Here is a 19,406-nt window from a genome sequence, read left to right as displayed (position 1 = left end):
TGTGGAAGAGGATCTCAGTGTAAGCATCACTAAGACAAGGACATTAGTCATCTCATTAGTTACATTTTTGGCTGTTTGGCTGTTTCCTCAGTAAATGTCTGAAACTCACTTATTTTATAGACTTTTTCTACTAAGCTTTTAAGCTTTTGTTCTTCTGTCTTTAAAATGCTTTGAACCACTTTTAGGAGCTAAATTTTGCCTGTCCTTTAGGTCAAGCAGCTTTGGTCGGTCGCAGCAGCAGACTACAATGTTAAAAATGAATGTTTGAAATAATACACTAAGGACAGTACAGTGACACAGCAGTTAGCACTATCGCCTCACAGCAAGAAGGGTTTGAATGGGTTGAAATACACTGGCCACGGGCTTTTTCTCTGAGACATGCAGTCAATAGGGTGAATCTAAATTGCCAATAGGTGTGAATGTGAGTGCGAATGGTTGTCTGTCTTTCTGCGTTGGCCTTGACAAAGACTGGTGACCTGGTTGATCTGTTCCGTCCTTCATCCTGTCTTCTTTCTCTCACCCCAACCGGTCGCGGCAGATGGCCCCGCCCCTCCCTGAGCCTGGTTCTGTCGGAGGTTTCTTCCTGTTAAAAGGGAGTTTTTCCTTCCCACTGTCGCCAAAGTGCTTGCTCATAGGGGGTCATCTGATTGTTGGGTTTCTCTCTGTATGTATTATTATAGGGTCTACCTTACAATATAAAGCACATCGAGGTGACTGTAGTTGTGATGGGCACTGTATAAATTTACAAGGAGCTTTTAAAATGCTTTCCAGTTAGGGACATGGGAGAGTGCACAGTAGACACCTACACATGTATGCACCTAAACACACAAATATGACAAAGACCAAAGCAGAAATGTTATTAGTTTACACAGAACTAAAGCAGCTTTAGGTGTGCTGTAATTTCCTGTTAATAACCTAGTGACTTTAATCGCCAAGTTGCTTTATTTTGTACGCACACTTTTTAAGACAGCCAATCACACAGGACAGCAGATGCCATTAAAACGGATTCATGCTGATTATATCAGACAAGGACATCATCACGAAATGTGAACAGCAGGACAGCTTGGACATGACTGCTGCTTAAATTAATTTATGAGCTTCAAGCTGATTACTGCTATATAGAATTCAGCTGTCTAGCAGGAAAAATAATTAAACTGAGAACAATAACATCTAGAGTTTGGCTACAATGAACACAAAAAATTATCTTCTATTATGATAAACTAAATATGTGCTGATATTATAAATTATACATTTGTAAAGGAAAAAAATTAACAGCATTTTGAAGCAAATCTTAGGTTGTATTGAGTAGAATTGTAGTAGATCAATATACACTAACAGAAAAGTTTTAGAACACGCCAATTTTTTAATTTTGTATTGACAATAACGCAGTTTTATTCTCATTGCACATTGAAATGAAAACATAGTACAAATAAGCAATTAGAGTTAAATAAGAAATCATGGAATCAATTTATAGACCAAAATGTATTCTAAACTTTTGACTCATCAAAGTAGTCCCCTTTGGAAGATATAAGAGCTGAACACACCTGTGGCATTAATATTCTTCACAAAGTTCTTCTATATCTGTTGCTGAAGTTCCCATAAACGTGCGGCACTTGTAGGTTACTTTGCTTTCACTGTTCTGTCCAGTTCATCCCAAACCAGGGTTTAAGTCTGGAGACTGTGCTGGCTACTCCGTGTTTTTAAGCTTACCATCTTGTTCTTGTTTACTGAGGTAGGTCTGACATAGCTTGGACTTATATTTTGGGTCCTTGTCTTGCTGTAGGATGGAATCCTGATCAACTAGGCACATACCAGAGGGTATTACATGGCGCTGCAGAACGCAGTGGTAGCTGTTTTGGTTCAGGGTGCCTCTCACTCTGAATAAATCACCAACCCTGGATCAAGCAAAACAGCCCCAGACATCACACTTCCTCCTCCATGCTGAAACTACATGGTTTAGCAAAAAGGAAATTTTGAAGCGTAATCCTACATTAGAGATAGTGTCTGTCTCCTGAATCCAAACTGGAAGCTGGTTCCATAGAAGACAGGCCTGAAAACTGAAGGCTCTCCCTCCCATTCTACTTTCAAATACTGTAGGCACAACAAGTAAGCCTGCAGTGTGAGAGCCAAGTGCTCTAGTGGGGTGATATAGTGCTATAAAGGTCATTTAGATAAGATGAGGCCTGATTATTTAAGACCTTGTATGTGAGGAGCAGGATTTTGAATTCAATTCTGGATTTAACAGGAAGCCAATGAAGGGAAGCCAAAACAGGAGAAATCTGCTCTCTCTTTCTAGTCCCTGTCAGGACTCTTGCTGCAGCATTTTGGATTAACTGAAGGCTTTTCAGGGAGTTTTTGGACATCCTGATAATAATGAATTACAGTCGTCCAGCCTGGAAGTAATAAATGCATCAGCTAGTTTTTCAGCATCACTCTGAGACAGGACATTTCTAATTTTAGAGATCTTGCACAAATGGAAGAAAGCAGTCTTACATATTTGTTTAATATGTGCGTTGAAGGACATATTGTAGTCAAAAACACTCCAAGATTGCTCACAGTGGGCTACTTTCAGTCATTGTTCAAAGGTACTGTAAGGTTGGGGAAACCTGCAGTCAGCTGAGACTGAAGAAGTCACCTGGATGAGTGGCAAAACGTTTCTCCCACTGAATACGCTACATCCAGATGAACAGAATCAAGTTTTAGGGATTTCCTTGCCTGGATGATTGAGCATGCATCAAGATGCTATAGTTAACAGTTTAACTACTGCCAGCTTGAAGACCTGGAGTACGTAGCCAATTAATAGGTTGATTACATTAAAGACTGAAGCACTAATTAATGTTAGAACATTTTTTGAGCAGGAATGGGATCTAAAAGAAATGATGATGGCTGGGAGGGAGTAATTCCCTGAGTTAACTCAGAAAGATCAATTGGAGAAAAAGACTAAATGAATATTAATGGTACTGAAAGTAGTTGTACATAATGTTATCTCTGTGAGATTATTATGAGTCCTTTTTTCTCTAATGGTAAAAATTTTATTTGTGAAGAAGTTCATGAAGTCATTACTAGTTAACGTTAAAGGAATGGCTGATTCAACAGAGCTCTGACTTTTTGACAGCCTGGCTACAGTGCTGAAGAGAAACCTAGGGTTGTTCTTATTTTCTTCAATCAGTGATGAATAGTAAGATGTTCTAGCTTTATGGAGGGCTTTCTTATAAAGCAACAAACTATTTCTCCAGGCTAAATGATGATCTGCCAGATTTGTGACACGCCATTTCCTCTCCAGCCTACAAGTTGAACAAGAACAAGATGGCGCCGAGTATGGCAGCCTTGTCGCGAGCTCCCCCAAGCAACAGCTTTTTTCTGTGTTTAATTTTACTTTTCCTTCATTTTTTCGCGAGTAGCACATGTCTCCTTGTGTACGACCGACAAACCTTACTGGACATAAAAGACGGTCTTTCTTATAACTTTCCGGAGTTCAAGTTTTGCAACACGGACGCTCCGTTTGCAGACCCCCCATTCATCTCACCTGAGATGCCTTTGTTCTCTGGCCCTGGAGGCCGCAAACGCAGACGCAGAGGGAGAAGATCTGGCGTTCTGGTTCGACTGAGACGGCGCACTAACAGACCACCGTTACCCAGTTTATTACTGGCTAATGTGCAGTCTCTGGAGAACAAGCTGTGCGAGCTTCGGGCACGGATCTCATTCCAGCGAGAGATGCGGGACTGCTGCGTGATCTGCCTCACAGAAACCTGGCTATCAGACAAGGTACCGGACTCCGGAATACAACTACCGGGGTTCTCCGTGCATCGCGCGGACAGGTCACAGGATCTTACTGGGAAAAGCAGAGGCGGTGGTGTGTGTTTCATGATCAACAACAGCTGGTGTGATTATGCGAACGTGCACCCGGTCAAATCCTTCTGCTCACCGGACCTGGAGTACCTGATGATTAAGTGCCGGCCATTCTGGCTGCCGAGGGAATTTACAGCAGTGATTATTACGGCTATTTACATTCCCCCACAAGCCGACACTGACCGAGCACTCAGGGAACTGTACAGCGCGATCAGCAGCGAGGAAACCGCACACCCAGAGGCGGCGTTTATCACAGCCGGAGACTTTAATAAGGGAAACCTGAAGAAAGTCTCACCCAAACTCCACCAACACATCCATTTTAACACTCGTGGAGATCGGCTACTCGACCACTGCTACACCTCTTTCCGGGATGTGTACAAAGCCCTCCCCCGCGCCCCATTCGGCCAATCAGATCACCGCTCCATCCTGCTCCTGCCCGCCTACAGGCAGAAGCTGAAACAGGAAGCTCCAACCCGGAGGGCGGTGCACTGTTGGACGGACCATTCGGAGTCTGCGCTGCGGGACAGTTTTGATCACGCGGACTGGGAAATGTTTCACGTGGCTGCTAGGGACATTGATGAATACACAGACTCAGTCTGTGGATTTATCAGGAAATGCGTGGAAGATGTCGTCCCATCCAGAACAGTTAAATCCTTCCCAAATCAAAAACCCTGGATTAACGGAGATGTTCGCGCGGCACAGAGCACCGCCTTTGCCTCCGCGAACACATCGGACTACAAACACGCACATTACCAACTCCGGAAGACGATCAAAGCAGCCAAACGTGAGTACAGGGACAGGGTGGAGCAACAGTTTGACAACCCTCGGAGTATGTGGCAGGGACTAAACACGATCACAGACTTTAGAGGGAAAACCAGCACACCGCAGACCACGGCCTCTCTGTGTGAGGATCTAAACGTATTCTACGCTAGATTCGACACAGCGAACACCATGAGACCGGACAGTGTGCGCACCGCGGATGACGTCAGTGCGCACACTGTGTCTGAGGAGGATGTGCGGAAGTGCTTCAGGAAGGTGAACGCGCGCAAAGCTACTGGTCCGGACGGGATTCCCGGCCGCGTCCTCAAGTCATGCGCGGCTCAGCTGGCTGGAGTGTTCACGCACATCTTCAACCTTTCCCTCTCTCTGTCTGTAGTCCCAGCCTGCTTCAAAATGGCCACCATCGTCCCTGTACCCAAATCCTCCACCATCTCCTCATTGAACGACTGGCGACCTGTAGCCCTGACCCCCATCGTAAGCAAATGCTTCGAGAAGCTGGTCAGGGACTTCATCTGCTCTGCACTACCCGACTCACTGGACCCTCTACAGTTTGCATACCGCCACAACAGGTCCACTGATTATGCCATAGCCCTGACACTACACACTGCCCTGTCACACCTGGAGAAGAGAGACACGTATGTGAGAATGCTGTTTTTAGATTACAGCTCAGCATTCAATACCATCGTTCCCTCGAAGCTGGACAGGAAACTGCAGGATCTAGGACTGAGCAGCTCCCTCTGCAGCTGGATCCTTAGCTTCCTGTCTGACAGACGCCAAGTGGTCAGACTGGGCAGCATCACCTCATCCCCCATCACACTGAACACTGGTGCTCCACAGGGGTGTGTACTGAGCCCTCTCCTGTACTCACTCTACACCTACGACTGCACAGCCACTAACAACTCCAACATCATTGTGAAGTTTGCGGACGACACTACAGTGGTGGGTCTTATCACCAACGGTGATGAGACGGCTTACAGGGAGGAGGTCAGCGCCCTGACCCACTGGTGTCAAGACAACCATCTCACCCTCAACGTCGCAAAGACAAAGGAGTTGATAGTGGACTTCCGGAGGTGCAGAGAAGTACACACCCCCATCACCATCAACGGCGCTGCTGTGGAGAGAGTGAGCAGCTTCCGGTTCCTTGGCGTACACCTGGCTGAGGATCTTACGTGGTCAGTACACACAAACAAAACAGTGAAGAAGGCGCAGCAGCGCCTCTTCTTTCTCAGGAGACTGAAAAGATTCGGCATGAGCCCCCGCATCCTCAGGACCTTCTATCACTGTGCCATTGAGAGCATCCTCACTGGATGCATCACCACCTGGTATGGCAACAGCACCGCCTACAACTGCAAAGCTCTCCAGCGAGTAGTGCGGTGCTCTGAACGGATAATTGGAGGTGAGCTTCCCTCCCTCCAAGACATCTACAGGAAGCGGTGCCTGAGGAAAGCGGGGAGGATCATCAAGGACTCCAGTCACCCCAGCCATAAACTGTTCAGACTACTTCCATCAGGAAGGAGGTTCTGCAGCATCCGGTCCCGTACCAGCAGACAGAGACAGCTTCTTCCATCAGGCCATCAGACTGCTGAACACGTCATAGACACCTCAGCTTCACTACTGGAACTTTAACATTATGCACTCCATACTGTACAGTAATGCCACTGTTTTGCACATGTCTCACTCTGTATATTTTATTTTATATATTTTATTTATTGTTTACTCTATTTAATTTGTAAAATATGTGTACACACACACACACACACACACACACACACACACACACACACACACACACACACACACACGTAGAAAAATATTTAGTATACACATCCAGAAGTACATATATTTATTAGTTTCAGATGTAGCCATTCTTGTATTTTTTGTTTACATTATTGTATTTTGCACAACTCTGTTGCTTGTGAAGCTCGCACACAAGAATTTCACTCACATGTGCTGTACCAATGTACCTGCACATGTGATGTGACAATAAAAGTGATTTGATTTGAAGTCATCACCTTTAAGGTGCGCGTTAGAGAGTTATACCAGAGAGTTGAAAGTAGTTTTAATTTGAGGCTCTCTTTTTCACAGGAGCTACAGTATCCAGAGTCATATGCAGTGAAGAAATAAAATTATTAACAAGATAATCGACCTCTGTTGGACTAACGTTCAAGTAACCGTGCTGCACATGTCATTGTAGAAGACAGTGGATGAATTTATCCCCACTGCTGTGTAATAGGGCTGCTCGATTATGGCAAAAATGATAATCACGATTTTCACTGAAATTGAGATCTCGATTATTTGACGATATTTATTTAACCCTTACGACCTACTATAGAACCAAGTCCGCCAGAGCTTATATTATTTTTTTACATGTTATAGTGCCATTGGGAGCATTTCAAGTTGCTATACATCAATACAACTGTTATAGCCCATATTTTAATAATATGTATGCATTAAGTCCATAGTAACTACATTAATTGCAAAAAAGTGCAATAAACTACAAAAAAATTGAAAATCATTTTTGTTTTTTACATATATTTCTACTTGGAGAAATTTAAGAGGTTTGTCCCTCAAAACTTTAAATGCAAAAAATAGTTTACAACAACAGGAAATTTATTTTGAGTGTCTTCATAGTTTTATTTTGGAGATAAAGCAATTTTTATATAGTGCAGGAAAAACAAAAAAACAATCCTATGATTCAAATTTGCAAAGAAAACAGCAGGTGCATCAAAATAAACTATTTCCAGCAGTGCAATATGAGTTCTAAGCATCCCAGCAACTATTCAGAAAAGTCAAACATGACTTATAAAAACACCAGTATAGGTTTTTAAGGCCTACAAGTAAAAAAAACTACATGTTCCGCGAAGATGACGTCACTTCCGGTTTCGGCCAGGAAATGGCGGACATGCGATAGTTCGCGCTGACGTCTATTTCAATGTGGGAAGTGTTACGAACAGCTGATCAGATGGCAAAGCTGTTTCTGGAATATTATGTTTTTGTTCCTGCAAGCGCTTTTTATGCAATTTTTGCAAAGCTTTATGTGGAAGGAAACCGTGACCGAGGACAAGCTGATGGCATAAGATGTAAGTACAACTCCTCCGGTTTCATATGCAAAAAAAATTTATTGCGCTAGCTTACACGGTTCAGGTTCTACAGGGATTTAAAAATAGTTACACAAAACAGAGCGTGCTGCTCTGACCGGTGTTCTGGGAATTTCTCCTACCCCGTAAACCGTCCTACCCGTAGTTCCTGAGCATGTGCGCGCATGCGCACAACACAAAAAGGGAAGCTAAGCGCATCCGGCTGTGATTTCACGCTACTCCATTGTCATATTTGCAGGAGAATAGGTAAGTAGTAAGTATTAGTACTTTTTATTGACGTTGATACTTGATTTTTTAAGCCTTTGTGATTGTTTGTCAATATTAAAGTGAAGTCGCTATCTGCTTTCTGCACAAAACTGTCGAATTTGCAGATTCGGTGAAGTCTGCTGTCAAGTTACCGGACACGTGGTATTTGCACAACACTTTTGAGTCCGCAGCTTCGGTGTTTTAAGGCTGTTTCGGTAATTTCGTTATTTAATAAGTTAAATTATTTGCATTGTCAACTGCACATATTGAAGCTCATAAGAAAATGTTTACTGACATTCGTAGATATGGAGAAGAAGTGGGAAGAGATTTACGCGTTCATTTCTGCGGGCTCCTACCCTTCAGGATATGACAAGGCTCAGAGGCAAAACCTCAGAAGATATGCCTCAAAATTCAAACAAAAGGGTCAGTAATTTACTGTTAATACTAACAACTCATATATGTGGTTAAATTAATTTCTAAATATATATTGTTTTACTGCAGATGGAGAACTCTTTGTTGGAACCAGAAGAGTAGTAAAAACCATGGATGATGCCAGGAAGATATTTCATGAGTTTCATTCATCTCCAATTGGAGGACACACTGGCACACACAAAACGCTAAATGCAGTGTGTTCCAGATTTTACTGGTTTGGTATGACAGTTGACATTAAAACATGGGTATGTATTAACTGTTTGTACTGTTGTTAAATAGTGTTTAAAATAAGCACATTTTTTGATATCAGTTAAAAATATAAATAAATATGGTTAATTAGTGATATTACAGTAATAACCCGTAGGCCTGGCAGAGATTTGAAGACACGCACACAAACTATTGTTGCTAAATAGTTTGTTCGTTAGAGAATATGTCATTAAGTGTTTTTGTTTTTTACAAATGAGAATGTTGAACATTTACGTGAACTCCATAAATATTTTTACCTTAAAGATTCAGGAATGTGACCAGTGTCAAAAAGTTGGGAAACCACTGACTGCTGTGCAACCGTTGCAGTGTATTCAGGTAAATATTATGCCCCGTTTACCCATCAAACTATGCTTGTAGCTCATATTCATAAAGGCAGGAGGGTTTGCCAACTAATTTTAACCATCAATGTTAATGTGTACATTATACAAATTGTTATTCAAATTATTAATTTGTCCTTGATAGGTGTCTGAAGTGTGGGAACTTATTGGTATAGATCTTACTGGACCTCTTCCTAAAACTTCAAGCGGCTTCCAGTATATACTTACTGCAACTGACTACTTTTCAAAATGGGTTGAAGCTTTCCCATTAAAAACGAAATCTGCATCTGAGGTAGCCCAGCACTTGTGCTCCATTATATATAGACATGGCTGCCCCAAAAGGATTTTGTCAGACCAAGGCAGAGAGTTTGTGAATGAAGTAAGTGTTAAATAATTTTCAGTTACATTTTTTAACTTTACTTCACTGGGGTCAAAGATTTTTTCTTGTGTGCTTGTATAAGCAGTATAACCTTGTCCTTATCTGTTGAAGCTCAACTCTGATCTTTGCAAGTTATTGCAAATTGAAAGAAGTGTCACAGCAGCATACCATCCACAGACTAATGGTCTAGATGAAAAGACCAATGACAACATAAAAAGGTATGCCTAATTTTTATCTATCAGTTTTTAATAACATTACTTATGTTATTCAAACTTAATTGTTACTTAATAATTTATTAATTTCTTTACTTCTAATTAAACTTTGTCTTACTTACTGTGTTTACATATTTCTATGCCTGCATTTAGAGCCCTCCGAAAACTGGTGAATGACCAGCAGAATAACTGGGATCTGTATCTAGAGCCCACCCTGTTTTCACTTCGGTCAAAAGTACAAACCACAACAAAATATACACCTTTTTTTCTGATGTATGGAAGAGAGGCAGTATTTCCATCAGAAGTGCCTGTTCAAGTGCCGGTGAGTGTTTGTCAAATTCTTTCTATGTTAGAACTAAGAATTGAAACCATTTAAGAAAAAAACCCAGTAATGTCTTTATGAATATGATATCATCTTGTTTTAATTGCTAATATCTACAAAATTTTAGATTTCCAACATCATTCTGCCAGACGACAAAAGGTACAGTGACTATGTACAGTCTGAAAGTGAAGCACAACATGCAGTTAAAGAAACTGCACAAGAAAACATTGCGAAGTCACAAGACAAGCAAAAGGTTGCATATGCCAAGCGGGCCCTGAAAAAGTACAAAAATGTTGTGTACAATGTAGGGGATCAAATTCTGCTTCTAAATATGAGGAAACGTGGGCGAAAAGGAGGAAGACTTGAACCGGATTTTTCAGGTCCCTACACAATTGATGACTTCAGTGGAAAATGTGTTAGACTGAAAAACGCTGAGGGAAATACTTTAAAAAGTCTATACAGTATTGACCACATTAAACCCTATAGAACAAGCCACCCTGTCCAAGTCTCAACTCCAGCTGAACCTGTTGAGAGTAGCCCATCTTCTGAGATGTGGCCTTGCAGTCCTCAGCATCAACATGAAGCGCTGCAAAATAACAGATCCTCTGTCATTCAGTTTGGACCAAAAATAGCTCAGGTAAAATCAGTCCAAGCACCAGAAGAGCTTGTACCAGTGACCCCCCAGAAACCCAGCACGCAAGAAAAAGGTGGCATAGCTAAAAATCTCATTCTGACCGGTTGGTCAATTGTTGCCTGTTTGGCTAGTCAGATGGATAGAATGTTTTATTTTTTTCTCCCCTCTTGCTAATTTTGACCTGTTGGTCCAATTTTGGCTAATTTCTGATTTACATAAAGCTACTCCCCTCTGGCATGTTTATGTTGTTGGCCCGTTGGCCCTTGTCTGCTTGTGGCCCGTTGGCCATTGACCGTGATTTTCAAATGGCAATTGTTATTACTAAAGAAACTTATCATATTTTGTTTTTTAGTGAAGTGGCTTTGGGCTGCAAAAGACACCGGGCGTGTGGAGGCAGTCGTTGGGCCATACAAATTGTATGACTCTTCTTTTCGCACACTGGAGGATAGTGGGTGGCTTTCTGATGAGGTAAGTGAAATAATCATTTTTGGTCCTAGTGGTGGTCTGTAAAAATAATCTTCTTTTAATCCAAACAGGTCATTGATGCATACCTGCACTGCCTCATTAAGAAACAAAAGGCAAGTAAGAACGTATGCCAGTTATTTCACAAAGGTATTTTATAAAATTTTGTAATCATTTAAAAAAAAAATAATAATAATAATCTTGCATTTTTTCAGAAACCCGTGTATCAGTTGTCTTGCGTTGTTGCAACCTCTCTGTTTTCTGGGAAGTTTAAATGTGTCAGCAAGGTAATGTAGATGTTATATTGGTTATATAGTGTATGTTATGTAAATAAATCTAAACCTTTATAAACTTAAAAATATTCCACAGATGTTGTTTCCGGCTGAGGACATTTGGTTGTGCCCACTGAACTCTGGTGCACACTGGATACTTGTGGTACATGTTCACACCTCATGTGTTTTTTCTCTATTTTGTTTTACTGTTCTTTTTAGCAGCATATTCTTATTTTGAAAATGTTTACAATTGATTATGTTTACTTAAGTGAGTGTAATACACATATTCTACTAAATACAATTTTTATTTTAGGTTGTCAAAATCTCCTCACAATCTGTACTGCTGTTAGACCCTCTTGGAAATGAAGGTTGTTATGAAAGGAAAGTTATGCGTAACTGGAGGTATTCATCATTCATTAATTATCTGTTTTAGGTTGTTTGGTTTGTGGGGGTTTTTTTCTTTTTATTTAGAGCAAAATGCTGGCTACATTTTAAAAACTTGTTTTGTTTTTATTAGGAATTTTCTGAAGATGAAAGGAAAGGAAGAGTCCCGAGTGGATTGGAAAATGGAGACTCTGCCACACAACAAGCAGATGGACTCCAGCAGTTGTGGAGTTTTAGTGTTGAAGGTATTTAATAAGCAATTGTATTTAATGTATTAAACTAGAATTAAGTTAATCAATTGCAATTACTGTAACATATTTTACAGTTTGCCGAACACTACCTTCTGAGTGGAGAGGTTAGGGTGCTGTCCACTCCAGAAGCCATTGGGCTGCACTGCACTGAAATTGCTTGCGAACTGCTAGAACATCAAAGTAAGTTGAGTCATGTGCTTTTGTATTGCAATAGCACTTTCAGTTTTGTTTAAAACTGTTAGGTTTAATGTCAGTGTGTTTCTAGGTAATGCTGATGACTACTGTGTGGTTTGTTCCATGCTGGAAGCCGATCCAGACTCCAGTATGATTGAAATGGTAAAACAAATAAACCACAAATGCAATATACAGTGGCTTGCAATAGTATTCGGCCCCCTTGAACTTTTCCACATTTTGTCACATTACAGCCACAAACACAAATCAATTTTAATTGGAATTCCACGTGAAAGACCAATACAAAGTGGTGTACACGTGAGAAGTGGAACAACAATCATACATGATTCCAAACAATTTTTACAAATGAATAACTGAAAAGTGGGGTAATTATTCATCCCCCTGAGTCAATACTTTGTAGAATCACCTTTATCTGCAATTACAGCTGCCAGTCTTTTAGGGTCTGTCTCTACCAGCTAGAGACTGGTAGAGACATTGGTCTTTCATGTGGAATTCCAATAAAATTGATTCATGTTTGTGAATGCAATCTGACAAAATGTGGAAAAGTTCACGGGGGCCGAATACTTTTGCAAGCCACTGTAGTAATTATTTTCTCATCAAATTCATAATGTTGGTTAACACACTTACACCCCCCCCCCCCCCCCCTTCTCCCTCTTCAGGTGCAGTGCGAGTTTTGTTCCAGATGGGCACATTTTGGATGTGCTCAATATGAGAGCAGCCTGGTCAAGTACCTGTGCGACAAATGTGCATAATTTGTACACTGTTTCTTTTTCAGTTCTTTCTCCCTGTGTTCTGTTGATCTATAAACGTCAAATATATGTATCTGTAAATATATTCAGTAAATATATACTGTAACTATAATGGAGTGAGTTCATTGTCAAAGTTTATATAGTCAGGTGTTCCAATCACTTCAGTGGTGACAGCTGTATAACTTAAGCACCTTGGCATGCAGACTGCTTCTACAAACAAGTGCCAAACCATGCTACCTTTGTTATTATAAAGTAGAAGCATACTCTGACAGGAAGAATTACGTGCCAAAACATGCTACCTTTGTTAATAAGAGCAAGAAGCATAATTCTGACGGGAAGAATTACGTGCCAAAACATGCTACCTATGTGAATGTGACCTACAAGCACACTTTAATGGGTAAAAAAAAGTGTCAAACCGAACTGGCTTTATGAATATCAGCTACAAACATACTCTGATGGGCAAAGTTAAGTGGCAAACCGTCATACCTACTTAAATTTGTGCTGGAATTATTGTTTGGCAGCAGAAATGTGCATAAATTACATACAGTAGGACATTTTGCCAAAGTAGGGCAGTTTGTCATATGGCAGCGTAAAATTATCCTACGGGTAGGACGTTTTGCCAAAGTAGGATGGTTTGTCAGAACACCAGCTTTAAAGGGTTAACAATAACAATGTATTGAATAATGACTTTAAAAAATAATATAAAATAGTGTGCAAATACTGATAACAGTGCAAATGTTTGCAATATAAAAAATAAATGAAAAATGTAAACATCTATGTTTAGTGAACTTTGCAGTGTTGCTCTGTGGTGCAGCTACGACACCGTAGCAAAGTTTACACACTGTGTCTACTTGATCCACGTCTGACTCCGCGAACCCATAATGTTTCCAAACCACTGAAGTTTTTTTTTACCTCTTTTCAACCAACGGCAGTCACTCTCCTCTCCAAATAACTTCTGCTTAGCTTTCTGAGCTTCCCTCGGGTCCTCTTAATTGTTGTGACGTGTGTTCGAAACAAGAGGTGCGCTCGTTTTGCCACACGGAGCAGCGCGAGAGTAAAGCACGAGGGAGGTGCTAATAATCGGCTCAGTCACTTTTAATGATCGTTGAAAGCCCAGATCGTAATCGTGATTAAAATTCGATTAATTGAGCAGCCCTACTGTGTAATACATTATTATAAATTAAAATGTTATTAGGGAAAAAAAAAATCAGACAAAAGGTTTTCAGGAAATGTTATTAAATACTCAGTTTCTCTGCTATATATCATAAAAAGATCTAGAAGTGTGATTAAAGTGGAGAGTGGGTTCTTCTACATTTTGATAAAAGCCAATTGAGTCTAATAATAGAATAAATGTTTTTAGCATCTACATGAATGTTAAAATCACCAACAGTAATTATTTTATCTGAGACGAGCACTAAATCAGATAACAAGTCTGAGAAATCAGACAGAAACTGTGTAAGGCCCAGGTGGACGATAGATGATCACAAATAAAACTGGTTTTCAACAGGCCTTCAAATATATTAAAACTCTGAGTCTGATTAATAAGCTGGAGTGCCGCCACACCGCCTCAGCCTGTGCTTCGAAGATTCGGAAAATTAGTATAACTCGTGGTTCATTTAAACTAACATAATCCTCCTCGTCTAACCAGGTTTCTGTAAAGCAGAAAAAAATCAATTTGTTATTAAATTTTTAATTAATGTACTAATTAATGGCCTGTTTAATAATCCACATTTTTGCTTCGGTCTTTGCTTGAGTCGTGGATACCATGTTGTTCTTTTTTTGTGATTTTTTTTTTATGTTTAAATAGTTTTTTTTGCATTTTTTTGTCTGGATGCATTGATGATGATCATTTATCATCATCATCATCAGCAGCATAGAGGCAGTGTGGAATGCCAGCCTGTCTGATTCTGCAGTTTTAACCCCCCCCCCCCCAATTCTAGCAGCAGATGGTGAGTACTATTTTTGATATGTCCCTCCTTAGTTTATCCTAACGCAGCAGCACTGATCTAAGTTGACCCTCCACAGTACTCCTTCACACTCAGTCTCTGTGCTTCTGTGGGTAGCAGCTGGCACCAAAATCAATCCTCTTAGGCAACAAAGCTCACCCATATCACAACTTATGAAGAGAAGCCATGGTATCACAGGCTTTAAGCTACCATGACACATCTTCTACAATGTTAAACACGAGTGTCTAAAATGACACACTGGATGGACAGTACAGTGACACAGTGATTAGCACTATAACCTCACAGCAAGAAGTGTTTGAATGGGTTGAAGTTCACTATCTGGCCACGGGCCTTTTCTCAGAGACATGCAGTTAATGGGGAGAATCTAAATTACCTATAGGTGTGAATGTGCGTGCGCTGTCTTTCTGTGTTGGTCTTGACACAGACTGGTGATCTATTCAGGGTAGTACCCTGCCTCTCACCTTATAACAGCTGGGACAGCCCCTCCACAATGGATAAGTGGAATATGGATGAATTGCATGGCTAGATTACGTGAAAAACATGAATTATAACCTGACAGCTTTATGTGATGTTTTACGTAAATGTTAAAAATGGACTGGACTAAATACAAAAGTTGTTCTTGCAAACATTTGACAATACTTTTAATTATGAAACATGAGAATACATTTTAGCCGAAACTGAATTTTAAACTGACATTTTTTTTTTCCAACTATACGATACTACTACTCTATATCAAATGTTTATATATATTATATTATTCTATATGTGATATGACATACTGGGAGAGATGGCACTGTTTTGTGCTGATGCCACAACCTGTGCTAATAGTGCAAATTATAGACAAAATGTATTTATTAAAACTATGACTTAAAATTTTGTACTTCCTTGGATAAACAACTGCTCCAGAACACACATGAAAGTTAGCAAATGAATGTAATGCAAAAAATAAATTAAAATGTGGTACTTGGAGCCAGTTTTATGCCGAAAATCTACTTTGTTATGTGTTCAATATAAGTTACAATGGAGTTTTACTCAGGTTAAAAGAATGATACCCTCTGTACAATCCCTATGGTAAATTGTTGTTTCACCTTCAAAGACTCCCAGTCATGGCAGTTTTTGGAATCACCTGCCAACAGTTATGGAAGATTGTGGGATCATAATGTAAAGCAATTTAAAGGGTGAAAAAGTCTTCAAAGGGAGTAAGACACTGGACACTGGTTAAACAAATCTCTTCATTTGGGCAGAGTGGGGCTGAAACTCATGTGAAGAAAACAAATCATCATTGTTTTATTTTTAGCAAGCACATGTCTGTGCTTGTCTGGTGGGAGGAATTAACAACAGGGAGAAGAGACAATTCAGAGGACTCAACTCTGTAAACATCTGGTTTCCTAGCCGACTTTATGCATGTATCATGCATGCAGAATAAAATAAAACAAAACCACTGGGATGGATAACTCTGTAGGTGGCGAGCTGGCTGCAGGTTATGTGCTGTCTTGTGTAAAACAAGAGTGGTAAAAAAAAAAAAAAAAAGATACCTACCTGTTCGGCCTGGTCTTTTTCAGCTTCTTGGCTTGCAGAGGAGGGTCCCTGGGTGTGGGTTGAAGGTTCACTTTCTCCTCCTTCATTCTCACTAGATTCTCTGGATAAACTGGACTCTGCCTGCATAAACACAGTCAATTTATGTAATCTACACCATGCCTTGCGTTTTGTAATGGGGCCAGACCTCAAATCTATATATTCATCCTACATTCTTCCAGTAGCGGATTTTTAAAGGTCAAGCTGCTCATATTTAATTTTAATTCTCATCCTGCATAGTTCTCAAACAAAAGAAATGTAAAAATAAGGGGCATGCCTATTGCGCTACTGCAAAACATTGGTGAGAACTATCTTAATAGGTATTTGCTAAATTATGCACTGACTTTATAATCTTTGTAGTGGGATTATGTTAGCTTCCATTCCAATGTTCAATAATGAACGGTTAACACAATGAACAGTGCTTTTGGCCCATCTGCTCTGTGGTTCTAATAAATAAAGGCTCTGGATATAATCTGTGGAGTTCCAGTATTCTCAATATAATTATGGAAAGTTGTGATACGAGTTAAACAATTATTATCAAAATCAGCTTTGTTATGAATTGTCATGCACAGAGAAAATATAAAACAAAAGAACTATGAATTTAACCCGCCTCATGTAACAGCCAGAGTTTGTACCTTAAAGTTGATTTGCTGAGCCAGTTCTTTAGCCGTATGGTCTTCAGCACCAGGGTTGCTATTGGGGGTTAGATCCAGGAGGGCAGAGCGCATGGTACAGCCACAGGTCTCACAGCAGAAGTCCTGGGACCTGTCAGAGAACAGGTGGCATGTGGTGATGTCATCTTGCCACAAGGACTTGTTTGAGTTTCACACTTGGAACCTTCTAGATAATGATCGTGAATAAAATTGAATTCACTCCATGACTGATCAACCTACTACAGCAGGAACTCAAAACGGTACTCTCTATGGGACCTACATGCCGATACACATGCCCTATGAAATCAAGGTATGCTCCTAATGAGATCACGGGTGGTGTCCTGGGCGATCTCCTCCCAGATCTGGACCAGGGCATAACTGAGCTCCTGGATGGTCTCAGGTACAACGCGGCAACTTTAGATGGACAACAAAATAATGTCCCAGAGGTGTTCTGTTTGATTTAGGTCACACAAGCATGGGGAAGAGTGAATAGTATCAATTCCTGGAATAACCATTTTTGCCAAGTGAGGCTGGGGATTGAATCCTCTGGATAAACCCAGGACCCATCCAAGGATTTCATCCCGATACCAGCAGCAGTCAGGGCGCTGTTGTCTAGCCTGTGGAAGTCTGTGACCACTGACTCACCACTGTATGGGTCATGGTAGTTAGGGGCAGCTCAGCACGCCTCAAATCAGACAGTTACTAGAACATTGTCTGCTCAACCATTTCCAATTTGCATAAAAATGTTTGGCTCAAAGTTTGGACATATATAATGCATGTTGGGAAAGTTTAGCTTCATAGATAATTTAAGATGTATCTTGTTTTTGGAAAAATGGCCCACTTTTAAACAATTTTTTTACCTATTGAAATCACATTGCAATGTTAAACATGAATATATAAAAAATAAAGGCCTGAAATTTTCACTGGTGTTTCTTACCACCAAAATGAATCAGGTGTGTAATTTTCGATAGATGCATTAAAAATTGTCTCAATATTGGCTCGTAAACATATGAAAAGAAGCCCAATGCTCCTGCTGGACTATCTGAGGACACACTAATATAAGAAAAGGCAAAAAACCCCAAAACAACTGGCGGCAATTTCTAAATAAACAAAGTTCACAATATTGCAAGATAAAACATGTAGAATCATTTTTACCATGAAATTCCTAGTCACACAAATTAAGAAAATGGCATTTAACTTTCAAGCTGGCTGTAGCAAATATGACAAGTTGTACCACAAAAACAAAAATAGTTTAAAACCTGAGTCACTACATCTGAAATCACTAAAGTTTTAGAACATTTTCTGTTAAACCATCTTCAATTTGCCTAAAATTGTTGTCATCCAAGGTTTGGATATAAAGGGTGGGCCATTTATATGGATACACCGTAATAAAATGGGAATGGTTGGCGATACGTTGAAACCAAGCACACCATTGTTTTTCTTGTGACATTACCAATAAGTTTGATGTGTCACATGGCCCTCTTCCTATTGAAAAAACAAAATTTTGTATCCAAGATGGCCGACTTCTAAATGGCCACCATGGTCACCACCCATCTTGAGGAGCTTGCCCCCTCACATATACTAATGTGCCACAAACAGGACTTTAATTTCACCAACCATTTCCATTTTATTACGGTGTATCCATATAAATGGCCCACCCTGTATAATGGCTGCTATAAAATGTTCAAGCTTCAAATATCAAATACTTACTCATATTTTTTTCTTACATAGTTTACCAATACACAGCTATTTTTGATGTTTCTCTCCCATATTATAGATTCGTCCATTTTGACTAAAACTTTAGGCTGAGATATTCATGTTCAAATCTAGTGCTAGAAATTCAAACAGGCTTGAACCAAAGAACCAAAGAGTCCAGAACAGGATTAAAAATGTTATTCCATTTAAAAAAATAAAAAAAAAATCCCTGTCAAAACTTTATTGGAAGAATAAAATTTACATTCAACTTTACAAAAAACAAAATCCCATGGCAGCCTCAAATCTCTGAACACAGAACAATCAACTCAAAAAACTAAATAGCTCAATTACTCCCAACTCATGTTGGTTATACACAGAACAAGCATTAAGCTGAGACATACTTTTATTAGACAGCCAACCTATTAAGAAACACCAATGCTTTTGTAATTCTTCAGCGCTTCAAATTTCTGACCGTGAAGCTTCCCCAACTTTACGGTCACATTAAATTTAAGAACTTCAAATTTCTCCAGAATTTCAGCCCTGACCGTTGAGTTTCTTAAGAACTTTCAAATAAAAGTGACTACATTATCAGAACTACATTATCAGCTTTTTACAGCTAAGGGGGGACAAACACAACAACAACAACAAAATCTGCCACTGACATCCCAAA

At 40.0% G+C, this 19,406-nt stretch overlaps 2 protein-coding genes across 9 annotated transcripts in view; one reads left to right on the top strand and one right to left on the bottom strand.

The window, feature by feature from the left end:
- Positions 1–19,406, bottom strand: part of ube2j1 (ubiquitin-conjugating enzyme E2, J1) — a 43,680-nt gene that overhangs the window by 2,886 nt on the left and 21,388 nt on the right. For all 4 annotated transcript variants that reach the window (XM_080881987.1, XM_080881986.1, XM_080881985.1 and 1 more), the window contains 2 exons: positions 17,024–17,153; positions 16,353–16,472 (listed from right to left, as the gene is read on the bottom strand). In XM_080881987.1, the coding sequence (XP_080738113.1) occupies positions 16,353–16,472; positions 17,024–17,153 (250 nt within the window). The remainder of the gene's footprint in view (positions 1–16,352; positions 16,473–17,023; positions 17,154–19,406) is intronic.
- Positions 8–13,217, top strand: LOC308396569 (uncharacterized protein). 5 transcript variants are annotated; one of them, XM_080881981.1, is made up of 17 exons: positions 8–7,709; positions 8,099–8,188; positions 8,277–8,396; positions 8,475–8,650; positions 8,916–8,987; positions 9,135–9,368; positions 9,480–9,586; positions 9,734–9,902; positions 10,889–11,004; positions 11,073–11,114; positions 11,214–11,285; positions 11,368–11,433; positions 11,584–11,672; positions 11,788–11,899; positions 11,980–12,085; positions 12,171–12,241; positions 12,757–13,217. In XM_080881981.1, the coding sequence occupies exon 1, from the start codon at positions 3,307–3,309 to the stop codon at positions 6,253–6,255; it is 2,949 nt and encodes a 982-aa protein (XP_080738107.1). In that variant the 5' UTR covers positions 8–3,306; the 3' UTR covers positions 6,256–7,709; positions 8,099–8,188; positions 8,277–8,396; positions 8,475–8,650; positions 8,916–8,987; positions 9,135–9,368; positions 9,480–9,586; positions 9,734–9,902; positions 10,889–11,004; positions 11,073–11,114; positions 11,214–11,285; positions 11,368–11,433; positions 11,584–11,672; positions 11,788–11,899; positions 11,980–12,085; positions 12,171–12,241; positions 12,757–13,217. The 5 variants fall into 5 exon arrangements, with proteins under 5 accessions (XP_080738107.1, XP_080738109.1, XP_080738105.1 ...); XM_080881983.1 differs by having other exon boundaries at positions 8,475–8,624; positions 10,889–11,114; XM_080881979.1 differs by having other exon boundaries at positions 10,889–11,114.

This window comes from Rhamphochromis sp. 'chilingali' (assembly GCF_963969265.1).
Source record: "Rhamphochromis sp. 'chilingali' genome assembly, chromosome: 5".
NCBI lineage: Eukaryota > Metazoa > Chordata > Actinopteri > Cichliformes > Cichlidae > Rhamphochromis > Rhamphochromis sp. 'chilingali'.
This window is presented reverse-complemented; position numbering and strand designations above follow the sequence as displayed.

Bases quoted from the DNA above. Each gene is read 5' to 3' on its own strand.
- LOC308396569 (XM_080881983.1), top strand. From the start codon at position 3,307: ATGGCGCCGAGTATGGCAGCCTTGTCGCGAGCTCCCCCAAGCAACAGC.